At 43.8% G+C, this 18,116-nt stretch overlaps 1 protein-coding gene across 5 annotated transcripts in view; it reads right to left on the bottom strand.

The window, feature by feature from the left end:
* Positions 1–908: 908 nt before the first annotated feature.
* The window catches only part of Armc8 (armadillo repeat containing 8), an 85,860-nt gene continuing 68,652 nt past the window's right edge, over positions 909–18,116 (bottom strand). For 2 of the 5 annotated variants that reach the window (XM_060385444.1, XM_060385446.1), the window contains 6 exons: positions 17,457–17,606; positions 16,381–16,476; positions 11,860–11,955; positions 9,031–9,103; positions 7,694–7,787; positions 909–1,181 (listed from right to left, as the gene is read on the bottom strand). In XM_060385444.1, coding sequence (XP_060241427.1) covers positions 1,112–1,181; positions 7,694–7,787; positions 9,031–9,103; positions 11,860–11,955; positions 16,381–16,476; positions 17,457–17,606 — 579 coding nt within the window. In that variant the 3' untranslated portion in view covers positions 909–1,111. Of the gene's footprint in view, positions 3,444–7,693; positions 7,788–9,030; positions 9,104–11,859; positions 11,956–16,380; positions 16,477–17,456; positions 17,607–18,116 lie in introns of all 5 variants that reach the window. The other 3 variants (XR_009592349.1, XM_021636590.2, XM_060385445.1) reach the window with 3 other exon arrangements.

The raw sequence follows: 18,116 nt of genomic DNA, 5'->3' as shown, positions 1-18,116 counted from the left end.
CACCTGGAGCTGCAGAGACAGTGGGTGGCTCTGCCAGCTGCACCGCAGTCTTCACAGCTCCCTCAGCTCTCCTTGAGGACAAGACTTGAAGAAAAACTCTACTTGGGAGAAACAAACGAGCCTCTGCTCATGTTTCTCTGAGAAACGAGAGAATGTCAGGGGCAGGGAAGGGCAGCAGACCCGCCCCAATTTTCAGGCGCCCGGACCCCCTCTGCTGGGTCTATACCAAGACCTGGAGTGATAATATCCCCTTCCTCAGGCCTTGCACATGTTTCCTAGGAAAGTTACGAGAAAGGGAGATGACTGGTCATCCATCTACAGTCACTTTGTGTTCCCCAGAGAATCCTGCCATCAAAATTCCCTTAACACCACCCCACTGTCGTCCTCTGTCCTCACGCTCTGGAGCAGGCATGCCTGGCTTTCTGTTTCCAGTGAGGCCTTGAACTGGGAGCTGTGATGAGGTTTAGATTCAGAAGGCAGCACAGGAACGAAGTGAGGAACACCCGTGTCCCTGCAGAAGGACAGCAGTTGGTCACTTGTCAAACTCAAGTCTGACTTCAGTAGGTGGTAGCGATGGTGGTTAAGAGGGGCCGGGGAAGGGAAACACACAGCATAGCAGGTTGGGGGTTGGTCTTGAGGCTGGGAAGGGGCACCTGTAGAGTCTGCAGGCTTTCCAGAAAGCCAGAGAAAGGAATCTGAGGCCAGAGAAAGGAGCCCTCAGACTACTGCAGGTGCCTCTGAGAACCACAGCTGGCTTGAGGTACTGACCTCCATTCTGCAATGCAAAACCACCTCATAGCCCTTCACATACCACAAATCACAGCATCTAGAAGCCAGTCCACATGATCTTCTGCCATTTCCTAATGCTCCACTCACTTGGAAAACAGACTCCTTTTAAGAAGTTGCCATGACTTTTCTTGGCTTTTATTAGCATGTGTTAAAATCATATTATCCAAACACTACCAGAAGAACATGTATTGTTCTGAATAAAGTGCTTAAGGAAAAAAATGCAACTTATTAAATTGGACATTCTTTTCTAGTTCATAAAATTTGGGTTACAATCAGGGCACAAAAGGAGAAACAGAATGCAGTATTAGAGCGAGAAGCTTCATTAAGAACTTGGGTGTAGACATAAGACCATGTCCCATTCTCCCCACTTCCTTGCTGAGCAAACACTGCACCTGCATAAAGCAGCAAACAGCTTTGTTTTAATAAATACATTTCCCTTCATTCAAATCAAAAAAGTTAATTATAGTAAAGCACTTTTTATGTCACCATTGCTTATACCCACAGGCAAGATTTATCCACAGAGTTCACGGCGTCTTCAGCCCTCTCATGCTATTTGGGTTCACGATTGTCTCGGCAACGTGTTATTGGTTTCTTTACATTTACCGGTACTTTCTAAAACTGACGCTGCAGTATCTTGTTACAAATGCTATGGGATGGTGCAGTCTCAGCACCAGGAGGGACAAAGAGTGGGCCCTGAGAAGGCTTCATTCCCAGTAAACTAGGCTTTCCTTAAGCTAGTTTTCTCACATTAGCACTCTGACATCTGCACAGAACCCAAGTTCTGTTGTGACAGCTTTTAAAATCAGTGAGGTTCTGGAAAAAACAATTTGGAAATCTCTGTGTTTGCATCTTGGGTGGTCATAAGGAGAACAGGAAACATTGCATTAAATACACTTAAAAACATTCATTTGCGATCAACCATACTTAAGTCTTCCAAGGAAGGTGCAGGCTAGTGAGGGAGCAGCACTACCAGGAGTGGCTGGTGGAAGGGAGGGCGTGGGCGCCCGCAGCTGCACACACTGCACGCTTCTGGACCTCACAGACCTCACATCCTGCCTGCCATGCTCCTCATCTTCTTCTAGTAAAAGGAAAGGGGAAAGGGGCTGTTTCTACCTCTGTTGAGTTCACTTTGAAGGGACTAGAAGTTGGAGCAGACACACACACACACACAAAAAAAAAGAAAGAAAGAAAAAAAAAAAGAAAGAAAGAAAAAAAAAAGAAAGAAAGAAAAAAAGCATTTTAGGTCATCATGGGGAGATTCCCTTCCCTTCTCTCAACATGAAGTATTTTAGCTTCATTCAGGAAAAGACTTCCCATCTCATTCTGGGAAAGCGCAGCACCCAGCAATCCTCTGCTAACGTGTGGCCTTTGATGGGACAGTTGAGCAACAGCCTCATCTTGCTACTTCTTTCTAGGATGTCTTTGCGGAACAAGCTAGTCTCACAGTGACCCGTGCTGCTGCAGGAAGCACCAGGTGATCTGGCTTGTTTCCAGGAAGTGGCAACCTGCTTTCCAGGTCTGTTTTGAGACCCTGCCGGATACTGTCACACGAATGACAGGACTCAGGGATGCTGGGAGGCTTTCGATCCCCAGTCCTGTCAAAGGCAGCCTACCTGGTCCTTGACAGGCTTCCACTATCAGTAGCTCTATCTCCTTCTGATGTTGCAAAAATCTACAATGATCCTATTTCCTCACTTTGCTCTATTCCGCTGTCCTTGGAAGCCTGAGAACTTATTGGATTAGGCTGGAAAAAACAAACAAACAAACAAACAAACCCAAAAAAACCGCAAAGGCTTTGTACCTGCTAATATTGATGGCAGTAAGATGCTAGCTTACTATCCGCACAGCACCGTGTACAGCACCTGTTATTCAGGCAGACTGTAGCCAACTTTTTCTTTGTCTTTTTTTTTTTTTTGTCTTTTTGTTTGTTTTTTTATAAAGAAAATCTATGTAAGTTGAGGTTCAGAAATGCATATATTTTTTTACTTACAAATATTCATCTGACCAAAATTCAACATAACTTTTATGGAACACTAAACAATTGTTTTGCTTTTAAAATAACATTTCATTCAAACTGTATATAATTCAGTAAAGTTTTTCTTTTTTTTTTGTTGTTTTTGTTTTTTATACAGCAAGCAATGCTTAAACCCTGGAAAATCTGTAGAAAAGAGATTTTCACACAAAATAAGAAAAGAAAAATCTGAGGTATCCCTCACTCACACGGCCATTCATTCTGACTCTCGTGCACACACATACAAACGCACACACACACACACACACGTACACACACACGCACACACACACAATCATTCTTGCTCACAAAGTGGCTGCAGCATAGGCAAAAAATTGTAGGTCCAAAGGAAAATTATTGATTGTTCTAATAAAGAGTCCAGGTAGCTCAGAAAACAAAACAAAACAAAACACAATAGTCCTCTGAGGAAATTGCTACCTCAAAAAAAGTCTCAAGATGAATTTGAGATCTAAGCCTACTAAACTGCTTTGCAAAACAGTTCCCTGCAGTCCAAGGTGACGTGTGCAAATAGAAGGAGTCAAATGAGACTAGCTCCTGTACTTCCTTATAAAAGGTGTGGGGTGATCGAAGGTGCCCAGGGCTCTCCCATCATGCCAGGTACTGCTGCAGCGCCGTCTTTGCCCTGAAATCACAAAGTTCCTGTTAGCCACCATCTCACAACTGTCACTGTGGGGGAAACCCTGGTAGTCAGTGGTAGCTGGGAAGGGGCTGGGTTGAGTCCAGCTGAGCACCTACCTTATGAGGCAGAGACTTATGGTCACCAGGAATTTTTCTCTCTTGGCTTCTCTTGGACAGCTCTTTTTACCCTTGAGCCTCCTGTGGCTTGGTGACATTCCACATTCCCTGGCATGTGCTGACAGTCTACAGTGTTCCTACAGCTGAGATGGATCTGGAACTCCGACTTACTCTTACTGCTGTGTGGGTTGTATGTATAATGCATAGGACTAGGGGAAGACACTAGGAAGCTGATGCAAGTGAAGATGCTGAGGCCCATAGGGGCCAAGGGCCTGTGGGATGAAGATGCTGAGGCCCATGGGGGGGGCAAGGGCCTGTGAAATAAAGATGCGAAGGACGGGGGTGGGGTGGGCAAGGGCCTGTGGGATGAAGCTGCTTCCTGGTTCAAATGCCTCAGAACTATGAAGGTTATAGTTTGGCAGATGATAAAGAGAGGAAGTCTGGCTTTAGAAATAGTCTTTGTGCCTAGCTTACAGAAAGAAAATGCTAAAACTGGTAGCTGCTATTTGCCAATAAAAGTCATCCTAAGTAGATCAAGCCAATGATAAACTAGACTCAATTACAGCTGCCACCCTAAGTCAAGGGTATAATTTTAGAGTTTTCTGTTTGTTTCTCTTTGTGTGTGTTTGACAGTTTCTTTCTCTGGAGTCTAGAGAGAGTTCTAGTGGCCTAGAGCTCACTATGTAGCCTGTGCTGGCCTTGAACTTGCAATGATCCTCCTGCACCTGCTCCCCCAGTTAGCCATAATCCCCCATGCTGGAATTACATGCGTGTGCTGCCCCACCTGGCCTTAATCTATAGTCTTTACAGTAGGGCACAAGAATTGCCTTGTTTAGTTGACAGGCTTTACTGGGCATTTTGAACACATGAGGGTCTTAATCAAAATAAAAAAGGTGCCTAGGTTTAATCCTGAACATTGGTTAGAGGGCATTGTGTTTACCAAGATGTGGATAAGGGGGAAATAGGTTGGGGTAGACAGAATTGAGTTCTTATTTGGACATGCTGACTCTAGGGTACCTGTTTGATATCTAAGGACTCAGGAAGGTATGACTGGATGAAGATTTGAATGGTGCTCAAAGCCATGGAGCTGGAGTCACTGAAGAAGATTAAGTTGAGAGAGAAGTGCTAAGAACTGAGATTCAGGACCCACCAACATTTTTGACAGATGAAAGAACTCCAACAAGAGAAGCAGGAGGGAGAGCTAGTGGGATAGCAGACATGCAGGCATATCATGAAAGCAAGGAGGGAAATGCCCAGTGGCGGCTGATCCTTCTTCAGAACTCCCCATTCTAAGAAGCCACACCTCCTCAGCGACCTTGCCAGCACTGCTCTGCTCCCGCAGTATCTGTCTCCGGTGTCAGTTTGTCTAGGAATGGGCTGTTCTAGACTCCCAGAGGATACAGAGCAGGTGGGACTTATGCCTCTTGAATCTTATTGTCCCATGGTTTAGAGAAGATGAGTCTGGGGAATTTGTAGCCCTAGGTGCTGATCAGATGAGCCTAGGGCCAATGGCAAATAGAACCCAAGCCACGTACGTGCTGCAGGCTGTAGTCTCTGCCTTCCCTTTATAGCTGTTGTCTTAAGTGCTCTTCTGACTGAGAGCCAGGCTGCTAATTAGGACTTTTGATCAGATTCGCTAGGAAGAGAAGAGTTCTACTTAAAAATTGTCTCTAGGGGGATCTAGAGTGCAAAGAAAGACCTCAGCATGAGCAGACTAGGTTTGGGTTCTGGCCTGTGTTGCTTTAGGCCAAAATTTATGAGCATGTAAGTTTTTGGTAGTTTCCTCATGCAAACCCCTATTAAAAGAAAAGGTAGCCATACGTGAATGGGTACGCTCCCCTGTGATCTCAATACCCAGGAAGCTAAGAGGAGGATCGTGAGTTTGAGTTCAGCTTGGGCTGCAAGCTGGCTTTTGTGGCAAGGCTCTGCCTCAGGAAAGAAAAAGAACCAAGGAGTGAGCCACTCAGGCTGTTTGTCCTTGAAAACCACCCCTCTGAAAGACTCCTTAGATAAAAACAGATAGTATAAGCACAATTCCCTCTGGAGCCTCCAAGTAGTCATGCGGCCTGCTGGAGCTAGAAAGATCTAACAATTGAATCATCGGGTTATTTGGGTGGGAGGACCTAGGCTGGCCTGAACTCATGATCCCACTCCTACCTCCATCTCTCTAGTGCTGTCAGAGATGTGTACCATTACATGATCTGAATTGGTAGCTTCAAAGACTAACACAAATTTTGATTAAGACCCTCATGTGTTCAAAATGCCCAGTAAAGCCTGTCAACTAAACAAGGCAATTCTTGTGCCCTACTGTAAAGACTATAGATTAAGGCCAGGTGGGGCAGCACACGCATGTAATTCCAGCATGGGGGATTATGGCTAACTGGGGGAGCAGGTGCAGGAGGATCATTACAAGTTCAAGGCCAAAACAGGCTACATATGCCTAAGCATCTTCCCTTTCTCTTGTTCTAAGGCTCCATACAAAGTCTATAAGAGTCCTGCAGACCTGCTTCTGTTTCCTTGCTCAAAGTTCTTTTACAACTTCCTTTTAGAACCCTGAGTAAGGGCTAGAGAGATGACTCAGTGGTTAGGAGCACTGTCTGCTCTTCCAGAGGTCCTTAGTTCAATGCTCAGCAACCACAAGGTTGCTCGCAATCATCTATAATGAGATCTGGTGCCCTTTTCTGGCATGCAGATGTGCATATAGATAGAGCACTCATAAATAAAACTTAAGAGAAAAAGAAGAAAGAACAACAAATAAAAAAGCCAAAGTCCTTACAAAGGGCCTACAAAGCTCTCTGAGATCTGGTCCCTTCATTACCTTTCTTCAGCTCTACTACTCTTCAGCATATGAAATTCAGTCCCGGATCTTAGGGCCTTTCAACTGCGCTCCCTGCCTGGAATAGTCTCCCTCTATCCTCTGAATAGAGGACTCTCATTTCAACCAAACCTATGATGAGCTGTGACACCTTCAGGCCTTTTCTGACTACACGGTATCAAAGAAATGTTCTTTATTCTTTATCGTACCTGTCATCACCTGATATATATCCATTTGTTAGTGTCTGACTTTTGCACTAGGATCTAAGTTGCACATGGGCAAGGACTTCACTAAGTTATTCACCTTTTCATAACCAATGCCTTAACTAGTGCAGTTACAGCAATACAGAGTGGTTGAAAAAAACAATTGAAAAAAAACTGAACAGTGGAGACCTGAATGGAAAATACCTCAGATGGCAAATGCCATGGAACAGAACGTGTAATGCCTGAAGGCATGGCACTGTAAGCAAGCAGGTGTGGCTGCATTCTGGGGTGGGCACGACATAGGCACAGAACTGAGAAGAAGAGCCACAACAGGAAGGCAAGAGGGCTTTTGCACTATCTTAACATATAAAGTAATGTTCCCTGCTGTTCTTTTCAGAAGTGAGCAGGGGTGTGAAGGCTGTTGCTAGATAGTACAGGAAAAGCCTATCTTGGTGGGCAGGGAGAGGGGGGTAGGAAGGTTATTTTGAGGTTGGCTGGATCTCTGACTGTACCTCTTGACCCTCCTAGGAGTGATGAGCTCCATGCGACAGGGGCTCCCCTTTTCAATGGCATTAAGGTAGAGCTCAGTGAGGCTCTGAGCCAATGAGTATTTCACTATTGGGTCTCTGTGCTTCCCTGGAGTGCCACATGCATTTCTATTTTAATGGTCAAGGGAATGTAAGGGAGCAACCTCTGGATGCTCTTCAGATAACCACTAAGATGGCCCACACTCACACTCATTCAGAATAAGATGACTGTTTATATCTCGAATGTCACTGCTGGGTGCTAGGGCGATGACTTAGTGGTTAAAGGTGCTTGCAGACAAGCACGATGTGATCTGACCACCCTCCACACCCACATGATGGAAGAAGAGGACCAGACAACTGTCTTCTGACTTCCATACATGAGCTATGTGCACACCCACCCACCCTTATACATACATAAAGTAAATAGATGTAAAAATAAATCAAATGCCACATCTGGGTCATGCAGTGAGGAATGAAGCACAGCAATCTAAAACTTAGAAGGCTGGCGGAACAGGTTAATAAAATCATCTCAGACCCTTCACGACAGAGCCACGGATGGCCCACAGCATGGCCCTTTTATGTCCATACTCACTTGTCACAGAGGTTTGAGTCTGGCGACTGACTCAGTTTGTGCAGAATATCTACAATGCCCATGTCTCGCAGTTTATCCTGGCGTTCCTGTGAGCCTGCAAGATTGAAACTACATCAATGGGAGCGTGATGCAAGACATTGCTCTCCTCCGCCCCTGCCAGGCGTTGATGCCAACCCTGTCCCCTTTTATGACCACTGTGTAGCTGGATCCCTTCATGCCTGAACTTCCTTTCAGCCTCTTTGCCTCTTGAACCCTCCTCCTTCCTGCAAGTCCACCCTAGGTTCTGCTGAAAAATTAATTCTTGCACTGACTTTGGAATCAGGATCACACTCTTCGGCCTGGCACAAGACCCTGTGTCACTCACTAGGCTTTTTCACTCTTTAAGGACAAAGCAATAGTCTCTGGCAGGCCACACTTTTCCTATTCTGGGTTTTCTACTCCTTGATCCTCCCAGCACTTGTTGCCTCTGTGTTAGAACACATGGCATTTCTAAACTCATACTGCTCTGTTTCATCTTCCAGTGGTCCCAGAGCCTGTGGGTTACATCTGGTTTTGCTTCCTTCCACTTGGCTCTGTAATGTTCTGAATGCAAAGTACATGAACCTCCCTGGAGTTTCTTCCGCAATAAATGCGTGGGCCAGTGGCCCAGACTCTCTAGGGCAGCCTCCGAAAACTGTACTTGCAGGCTTTCCCAGGTGATTTTAATAGAGCCAACCTGGAGAGAGACCAGTGCTCTCTGAAGTCTGATCCCCGCTTGGTTACACAGAGAGAAACACGAAGCATGAAGAACTGCCTATGCCTGGAGCCCACCTCCGATGTAAAAAGCCTGGTGTCAAAAGTGAACACACAGCTTAGGTGAGAACCTTTCACCCAAGAAGGCTCATCACCGACAGGTCCCCGCACCACCTCTCCGTGTGCCCTTCTGCCATCGTGCTATCTGGATAGTTCACAAATGTGCATGTCTTCCACTAAAAATGAAAGGCCTACCCTCCACCACTCTCTTCTCTCACCTTCTTTAAGGGCAACTCCGCATCCTTCTCCTCAGCTCCCTCACAGGTAAGGAGGGACTGGGGCTTCCTCCTTATGCTCACCCTTTGTAATGTAGTATCCGGATAGCTTCAAGTATGGGGGTGGGGCACGACTCAACATTAACTAAGTATCTGGCTGACTCAGGTTAACCCTACTGATTCTCACAGCAGGATGACTCCGTAACATCGGGAACCAGCTAGTTCCAAGTGTGTGAGGCTTCCACCCGGGACTCCAAAGGCACTTCTGCTTTCCCTATATAAAAATGTCCATCCAAAGTTTCTTTGGAACAAACCTCACCAATATCTTACCTTCTTCTTCATTCCATATGAGGTTTGATATACAAAACATAGCGGCAAGCTGAAGTTTGACATGTGAATGACCCTATTGATGTAGAAAAGGAATAAAAATCAGAATAGGGCAATCTGACTGTACATCATTTTTCTCATGACATATCATAGGTAACTGTAAGAGCCTACAGTTCTGAACCAGAGGTTACAAACCTGAGGAGCTATAAAGTTAACATTAAATAGAGTATAGGTCAGGCTAAAAGTAATGGAGAATGGTGGAAATGTGGCCAAGAAAGGAGTACAGCCCTTGCCAAAAGACAATAAAAATTAGAAAGCATCCAGTGGCCAAAGAAAATAGCTCTGAGGCCACAGGTAAGAAGTTTGCAATTTAACAATTTCCTGAAACCAAGGTACCTAACAGCTCTACACCGTCAACTAGCCCATCACTCTCAGTCACTGGCAGTGATGAACTGGGCAGGTGATTGCCAAGCTTCTGTTCTCAGTCACTGGCAGCAGTGAGCTCAATGAGCTGGGCACCTAACCTGTCGATGCTCTCGACTAGCCCACGCTCCCAGTCACTGGCAGTGACGAGCTAGAAGTGGACTACTTATTAGCTCTTCAGCTACTACCTTGCTCAAGTAGTCCAATAATTCCTCTGGCATAAAAAATGAAGCCATGGTCAGGAGGTTCATGAACAAACACATTCAAGCACACTTTATAGTTTACTCTCCTGATACTACTTGCTGAAAATAAGAATGACAGAATCCTTTTGGCTTTTAGAATAATAAAATTATTCTCACTTCTGTAAGAATAGCCCAAAGCACTAGATTAAATTGCTACCAGGCTTATCAAATGCCACAACTGTGCCTAAGGCACCTCATATTCTAACACATGATTCCTACTTATTTTCCATTAAGTACTGCAAGTGCAACCTTCAGGTTGATTATTTAGCCCTATAGGATGCTTTCTCCTAAATGAAAGATGACTCAATAAACAGTAGGCAACCTTTAGATTACTTCCACATTTGTCCATTTTAAATGGCATCTTAAACGACGGCTGGAGAGATGGCTCAGCAGTTAAGGGCATTTGCTGTTCTTCCAGATGACTCAGATTTGATCCCCACATGGTAGCTCACAAGAACCTCAGTTCCAGGGGATCCAATGCCCCCTTCTGACTCTGAGGGCACCAGGCACACGTGTGGTGCATACATAGACACCAATCACACACATACACATAAAATTAAAGAAAGAAATTAAAAAATAAAGGCCTTAAATAATTAACGTACACCCAAAGGAACACCAAGTGCAGGATCTGCTCAAAGACTGCTGGAAGGCTAACTAACGTAGAGTTATCCCTGCAGTCAGGACTGCACGTCTACAAAGACAAGACAAAGAACTGGGTGAGCCTTCCTCCACTAGAACTTTTGGTGAGTGGTTCTCCTTTTGCCTGTCAATGGTTTTAAAGATCTGGCTTAGGTTCACTAAGCCAAAAGAGAGTAAAACCTGTCACCTGGGCCTGGCCTCAGACTAACGATGAGCAAACCAAGCAAATGACCTTATAACATAGTACTTACTACTAAGAAATTAATTTGTCACTTATTCAATAACAAAGGTAGCTGGAGTGGTAGGAACTTAACATAGGTGAGTGTACACAGAAGATCTCCTTGAAAGAGGAAACATTTAAATAGAGACTTAAAGGAGGGAGCTGGAGGTATAAAAATCACGGGGCTATGCGCTTTAAAAAGAAAACTTCTTGAGGGGATCAGACAGGTGGATGTTCAAAGAATGTGTGGCCCTTGTAGGCTAGACAAGTGGGTTTCACTCTGCATTCAGAAGAAGCCTCTGAAGGATTTAAAGGCACAGGATCTGACCCACAGTCGTAGAGGCTCATTTTGGGTGGGAGAACTGGAGTGTCGCTCTGGAGGCTACCGTTACAAGACAGGTGATCAGACAGGAGATGCGCTGGCATGGACTCCAGTGGGGGCAATAGGAAGATGTGAACAAATTCAAAACTGGATTTTGAGAAAGGATTCATAGGACTTGCTGATAATCTAGGCAAATGTGTAGTTAGGACTGGAAAAATCAAAGTTGCACCAAGTGGAACCAAGTGGCTAGAGGACTTACCACCATGGGACTGAGAGACCTGAGGCAGACAGGACTTAGAAGAACCAAGAGCTCAATCATATCTTCAGTAAGAGGCAGAGGGCAGAGGACCCTGGTCCTCTGGGTGGCAGAGCTAAACAGCGCTCACAGCACATTTCTAGTGGTTTGCTTTGCTTTTCCTACTTCAGGGTACAAACTTGTTGTGGATATAAATATGTTTTTGTTTTGGTCCCAAGTGTGGGATGTGGGACTGATTTAGACGGTCCACAGAAGCAGACTATTAGCCTCATGCTGGCTCTGAGAGGAGCTCTTTGCCAGATGCAGATAGTATAAATCTGAGGACTCTGGCAGAGACTGAGATGATCGGAGAAAGAAGAAGGCTGCTCTGCTTCTCCCTTGCTGCTCTTGGTTGCTGTTGTGAGCCAAGAAGTTGGAGATCTTCTGAAACGAGGACTGGACTGGCTCCAAGGAACCCGACAACCCTAACCCAGCAGAAAACAGCTAAGAAAGAGAACTGTGTCCCCTCTCCCACTAAACCTTTCTCTCTCTTACCTGGTGTTGGAGTGTTGAAAGGGATTGGGGTGGAGTAGGGAGAAAAAGATAAAAGGAATGTAAATAAAAGAGTTTTTTTTTAAAAAACCTAAACACAAATTCTGAATTTGCTACAGAGTAGTTAGCATTCTTCTTCTGCAGTGGAACTACAATGCTACAGCCCTTCTAACGCTGCGTAAGAGAGACTGAGGCTTACCATATAATATTTGATTTTCTGCAGGATGTCATCATTGGTCATAATAAGTTCTTTTGCTGTTGTCCCGTCTGCAATGTTGGCTAGGATGCACAGTGTCTGGAAAAGAACAAAAAGCCACTGATCAAGAAAGCTCCCTGGGGGGGAGAGGGGGTGGCCAAGGAGATGGTCCAGTGGTTAAGAAAACACGCTGCTCTTGTAGAGGACCCAGGTCTGGTTCCCAGCACCCACACGGTGGCTCACAACTACCCATAACCCCAGCTCAAGGAATCTGATGCCCTCTTCTGACCTCTGTGGGCACCAGATCCACAACAGTATATATACACACATTCAGGCAAAATACTCATATAAATAAAATACAGTAACATTTAAAAAGAAAGTTCCCAGAAGATCATGCGAAATTTCTCATCTGAAGGTGCAGTTTCTCATGGGTTCTATCAATGTCCTGATTCTCATCTCCTGTCATTACTACCAAACAAAGTAACCACATCCAAGAAAAGTCTCTTATGCAAACAAGAACTCACTTCAGTGGTTTCTTGCTGGGCTTTAAGACACGTAAAGGCTGCTACAGCATCACATTACTGTTACTGACTAGTATACACAAGAGCCTGGGTTAGATCCTGGTACCACTGAGCTCCTCCTAATAAGACAATAAATTTAGAAACTCATTTCTATGAGAAGGTTCTATGACTGACTTCCGCTTTCTTTGAAGATGCAGCCTCTTCACTGGAAGCTGCCTAGGAGCTGCAACTCTCCTCCCTTCCCTAGGCCTCCATCTGTAGCTTACTCCCAAGCTCATGACTGAACCTGTCTACAAACTACCTGGCTGCTGCAATTAGAACATGTTAATGCTTTTTGAGGGATAGAAAAAGATAAGTGTAAAGGAGCCTGGTCCAAGCTGGCCTGATGAAGAAACTGGAGGGAGCCTATGCCAGCTGGTGGGACAGTACATCTTGAAAGGCACTGGCAACTGGAGTTTCTGCTCAGTAGGAGACCAGTCTTACCAGACGCTTCATTTCTGCAGCCAGGACTAAGGTAAAGGAGAAAAGGACGTCGGCAGGGAAATCAAGACAATGCCAGATGGAGCGTAACACAAGCCCATCTTAGGCAGGGCATCCCAGTGAGGTGGGAATAAGACACACATCCTGACTTTGACACAGTTACATAAACAACTACATTTCACTGAAGCAAAATGGAACCAAGAAAACAAAATTTGTTAGGTACTCTCAAGGCCAGAAGCTTCTGGGAAGAAGGAACATGACCCTGAAGCACAGGGATCACAGGGCAGTATGAGAGCTGAGGATGGGGCCCAGACTCTGTTCTCCAGTCTAAGCCTTTTCCTTTGTAAGACTTAAGTAATTAAGCTAAGGAAGAAACTTTTCTTACTCAGGCCAAGACCTCAAATGCCCTAAAGGATCTGCAGCTTGATTTCAACACCAGCCATGCATGTAGCAAACACACACTCCCCCGCAACACAGCACAGCAAAACACTCACACACATAAAGTTAAATGTTTTGTATGACTTCAGTGTAAGAAGACTCTTAAAACCCTTACTCATGGAGTAATTCTACCATTGTTTCTCTTTGAGCCTGGCATGCCTTTGATTTGCTTTCTTTTCATTGTTGTCTTTTATAACTTGCTCTATGAACAGACCGGCCTAACATGCTGGCTGGTTGTTGAACCTGGCTTCTTTCACAGGGCATAATGCACCTAAGATTCGCCCACGCTCTGGAATGCATCAAAACTTGTCCGTTGTGTTATCCCTCCACCCCTGTTGCTAATCATGTTTCCATAGTTTAGTCATTCTTCACTTGAGTGTCATTTGGTCTGTTTCTAGTTTTGGGTGACAGTGAGTAATTCTTATAAATATTGACAGGATTTTTGTGAAAATGTTTTCATTTTATATATGGACTCTTACCCAGGAGAGGACTAGGGACATGTGAGGAAACAACAAATGGACATCTGTATTATGGATTCCACATCCACAGACAGAAAATTTCTGGGGGAAAGTGTTTTGTAGTGAGTGTATATACATTTTCTGATCATTATTTCTTAAACAACCCAGTATTATGATCATTTATATAGCATTTACATTATTAAACAAAAATAATGCAGAGATTAGAGTAGAAGGAACATGCGTGTAGAATACATACAAGTACTATACCCATTCATTTTAAATCTGGGACAGAAGGCTCAAGACTTCGGCATTTATGTGCAAAGAAGGGGAGACCAATCACCAAGAATACTGAGGGTGACTGTGTAAGTTAACCTTGTAACAAAAATACCGTAATATTTTTCAAAGTGTATCATCTTGCACTCCACTGCATTCTTGCTAGCAATTGTAAAAATGGCCATTTAAAAATGCTGAGCTGGTGACATGGCTCAGTAGGCAAAAGTACTGGCCACCAAGAACCCTGGAACCCGCATGGTGGAAGGAGAGAACTGAATCCTGCAAGATGTCCTCTGTTCTAACAAACATGTCCACTCCCCAACCCCCACCCCACAAAAAAAAAAATAGGGAAAATATATCCTGTTTTTCTAAAAGCTTTCCATTCTACAGAATCTGCAGTGATATTTTATTGTGGAATATCTGTTGTCAGTTGTTTCTTTTTGTTTGAAAGCTTCTTGTATTTCTTAGACACAAGTTCTAGTTCCTTTTACTTTCCAGACACTTTAGTAATTTGTAACTAAATTAATATTTATCCGGGGATCCTGATTGGCATTATGTTGTCTGTAAACCATTTAGCTGACATTGTAAACATTTTATATCTTTGTTCATTTAGCTCTTAGTTAATTTTATTGCTATCAGAGTCTTATAACTTTTAGTACACAGACCTTATGAGATAAATCTAAGTACTTAGTTTTTTTCAAGTTACTGAAAATGCTGGGTTTTTTTTTTTTAGTACTATTAATATTCCCACACTGCCTATTTATGAATATAACTAATTTTTCTATTTTGTCTATTTAGTTATAGATTTTTTTTTAAAATGAGTGGATGTTATTTTCTACACAATTCTTTGTGTCTGGGAAACAGTTCTGCTTCACCCTTTCCAATTTGTGTGTCTCACTTATTTTGCCTGCCACACTCCAGCGTCCGATTGATGAAGGGTGAAATCAATGAACACACTTGTCTTCTTTCCAACCACAGGGCAACAACAGGTATATTCCCTGACTACAGTATCCCTCGCAATATATACCTTGATTGCAGTGGCTGCTTCATGGGTAAATATACCTGTGAAAACTTATATGCAATTACATATACTGCAAATGTATTCAGCTTACTGCATGCCCCCATAAAAATAACTTACTAGATGCTTTAGAGGAGGACTGAACTTCCAGCCAGCAACTAAGCTTAAGCCTTCTATCCACACCCACTTCCGGGTCATCTCCAAATTCTTTGAGTGTCTTGTGAAAACACACTATTGTCGATTGTTTTGCCCATATCTAAATCCTGCTTGGCCTTTATGCCTTGCTTTTTGTCAGACTGGTGGAATTTTACCCAGGTGAGCTGTCTCTACAGACAGAATACATCTGTACATTTTCTAAGTAGCAATTTCTTTTGAATAGTGTATCTCCAGTCTTGTATCCCAGTGATGGCTTTCATTCCAACTAGTTCCAATGATGCTTAGATTACATCTTTTCAGTGTTAAGGTACTGCTCATGAAAAGTTTACTTCTTAATTTTAAATCACCTAGGACATTTGTCTTAAAATTACTTAGTCAACTCTTTTTCTTGTAATTAAACTCAAGTCCAGCTCTCAAGTCCTAAGCTCTATGATGTCCAGGATGGCTCTAAGTCAGGAGCACAAAGGACAAGTCAATTCTCCATAATGATGTTGGACAAGTTTTTGTCTCTCACGCTCTCACACACTAACATACATAATATTATTTATGTGTGTATTCATGTGCATGGGTGCACACAGATACACGAGTGTACAACTCAATGAATTCAGAACATGAACAGAGCTCTTTAGCAAACAACTACGTCAGGAAAGCAAACATTAGCAGTAAATCTGACTGACTCTGTTAACATCTTGGCAGGTGAGCTTTATTTTTGAGATAAAATAAAATGTATCCAACTTCTACGATAAATTTTAGAAAACACAGAAAGTGACTCCCAGCTTACTCCCTAAAAATGCGGCTGCCATACTTTTATACCTTCCCTAGGTGTGTCCTATAGAAAATAAGCATTTGAAATGCCAACCAAGAACAAAAGATGCCCAGGAGCAAAGAAACCAAAACTGTCCTCAGAATAAGGAATTATCTAATCAGGGAGGTGTGGGAATCTGAGTTGTGAGTACGGTGGGAGGGAAGGCTGTCGTTCAGACTGGTGCTAAAAGGAGGCTGTTCCTGCAGAGGCAGGGACAGTGCACATGGCATCTGACACAACCGAGAAAACTAGGCTCTGGTCATGTCTTCCTCTGAAGGAGTCACGCAAAGGAGCTTCTCCTCTCCAAGACATATTTCAGAAACCTGAAAGCTCGACCTTTGTATTTATACCCAGAAGGCTCTCCACAACACATACCTGCTCTTTGACCTCAATGCTGTGCTCCCCTTCCAGAATCAGAGTGACAGCCTGCATGATCTGCTTCCCGTGAGTACTCATTATCTTATCTATATGCTGTAAGACAACGGGAAAGCCACAATTACACCTGGGAAACAAAGAAAGGGACCACAGGAGGCCTCCATTTCTTTCATTTTAGTTTTAGTCTATTGAGAGAGGGTCCTATGCAGCTGATCAAGACCTTGAATTCTTGATGCACTGCCCAAATACTGGCATTAAAGGTCAGTACCACCACACCCAACAGAGAAAGTTCTGCAAGGTTACACAATATACAACTGCTTCAAACAGACAATAGAGCATACAGAAACAGACTCCAAAGACCGGTGTTTAGCGTATTTTGAAGCGGCCCCCGCTCTGTGTATGTACGTGTACATGTGCATGCGTGTGTGGCTGTATGTATACTACAAAGAGAGCTAAAAGCACTGAGAATCAAGAAGCACAAAATGAATGAGGAAGAAGAGCAGGAGACATGGAAACTGTGATGTAACTCATTAATGTGATCTTAGGGTAGAAATGTGGTAAGGATGACTGAAGGGACAAGTAAGGCAGAGAAGGGGCTGGCATTCTCTATCTACCTGCGAGCCACTGATGACGAACGTCCACAGCGACCCCACTAGCAAAGCTGAGCCTCTCACACTCTTTCATGCACCCACTTCTTTCCACAATGACATCGATATGTAAGTACGGATGGATAGTGTCTGTGGAATAATACTGAGAGGAAATTTCAAATGAGAAGCAGACAGGCCTCAGAGACAATGATTTGGGCAGATGAGATGACCCACTTTGTTCAGCAAACCAGGTACGAATAGTGACAAGTTGAGGCAGGTACACAGCCAGCACTGGATGGATGCACACCCAGCATTCAGGCAGTGGTGGCAGGCTGCGGGTTAGACAGCGTGGCAGTTCCCAGTGTACACGTGTAGGTGACAGACTGGTATGTGAGCTTGATTCTCTGGAATGAACAGCACTTTGCTCACACTCACAGATGCTGAGCAATGCAGAGCAAACTAATATGGAACCCCGGGGATGTTACTTACAGGCCGAGTGGAAAGGAGATTTCTAAGAAGTCCCAATGTCTTCATCAGCACGTTCAAATCTGAATCTGATAATAACCGGAATAGTTGTTCAGTACTCAAGCTTCGTAAAATGTCTGCTTTTATTTTTTGTTCGGCCTGAAATGCCATATTCTGCAAGGATTAAAGAAATTACAAGAAGCATGTCTACAGTCACTGTATTAAATTTTATTTTAATAGAACCCTGATCCTTCAAAGAAGTTGAATTAGTCATCCTATGCTTCTGATTTCTTTTCATCATCTTTAGAGAGCATGAGCAACCACTCTTAGACATACTATACACGGAATACAGACATGGGCATTTGAACAAAGCAAACCCACTGTGACCTTTGAGAAGAGTTTTACGTACTTTGCTAGTGTTTCGATGACTCACCCTACCACACAGGAAACTCAGTATGTGGGGAGTATCCCCGGGGTATTAGCAGCTCAGGTGGCCAGGCGCTACTTTGTTTCTACTTACTTCCTAATTCATATAATGGATTAGCCCAGCTTACTCCAAGCTCTATGTCTAAAGAAAAAAAAAAAAATTGCAGATGCCAAGTAACAATTCATAAACAAACATTTGCTGTAAAAATTTTTATAGCTTGGTGGTTTATATGTAGTTACTGCCGTCTAGTCATTTTA

This window comes from Meriones unguiculatus, chromosome 6, assembly GCF_030254825.1.
Source record: "Meriones unguiculatus strain TT.TT164.6M chromosome 6, Bangor_MerUng_6.1, whole genome shotgun sequence".
Lineage (NCBI taxonomy): Eukaryota > Metazoa > Chordata > Mammalia > Rodentia > Muridae > Meriones > Meriones unguiculatus.
Note: the sequence above shows the minus strand (reverse complement) of the source record. Positions and strands in the feature narration are given on the sequence as shown.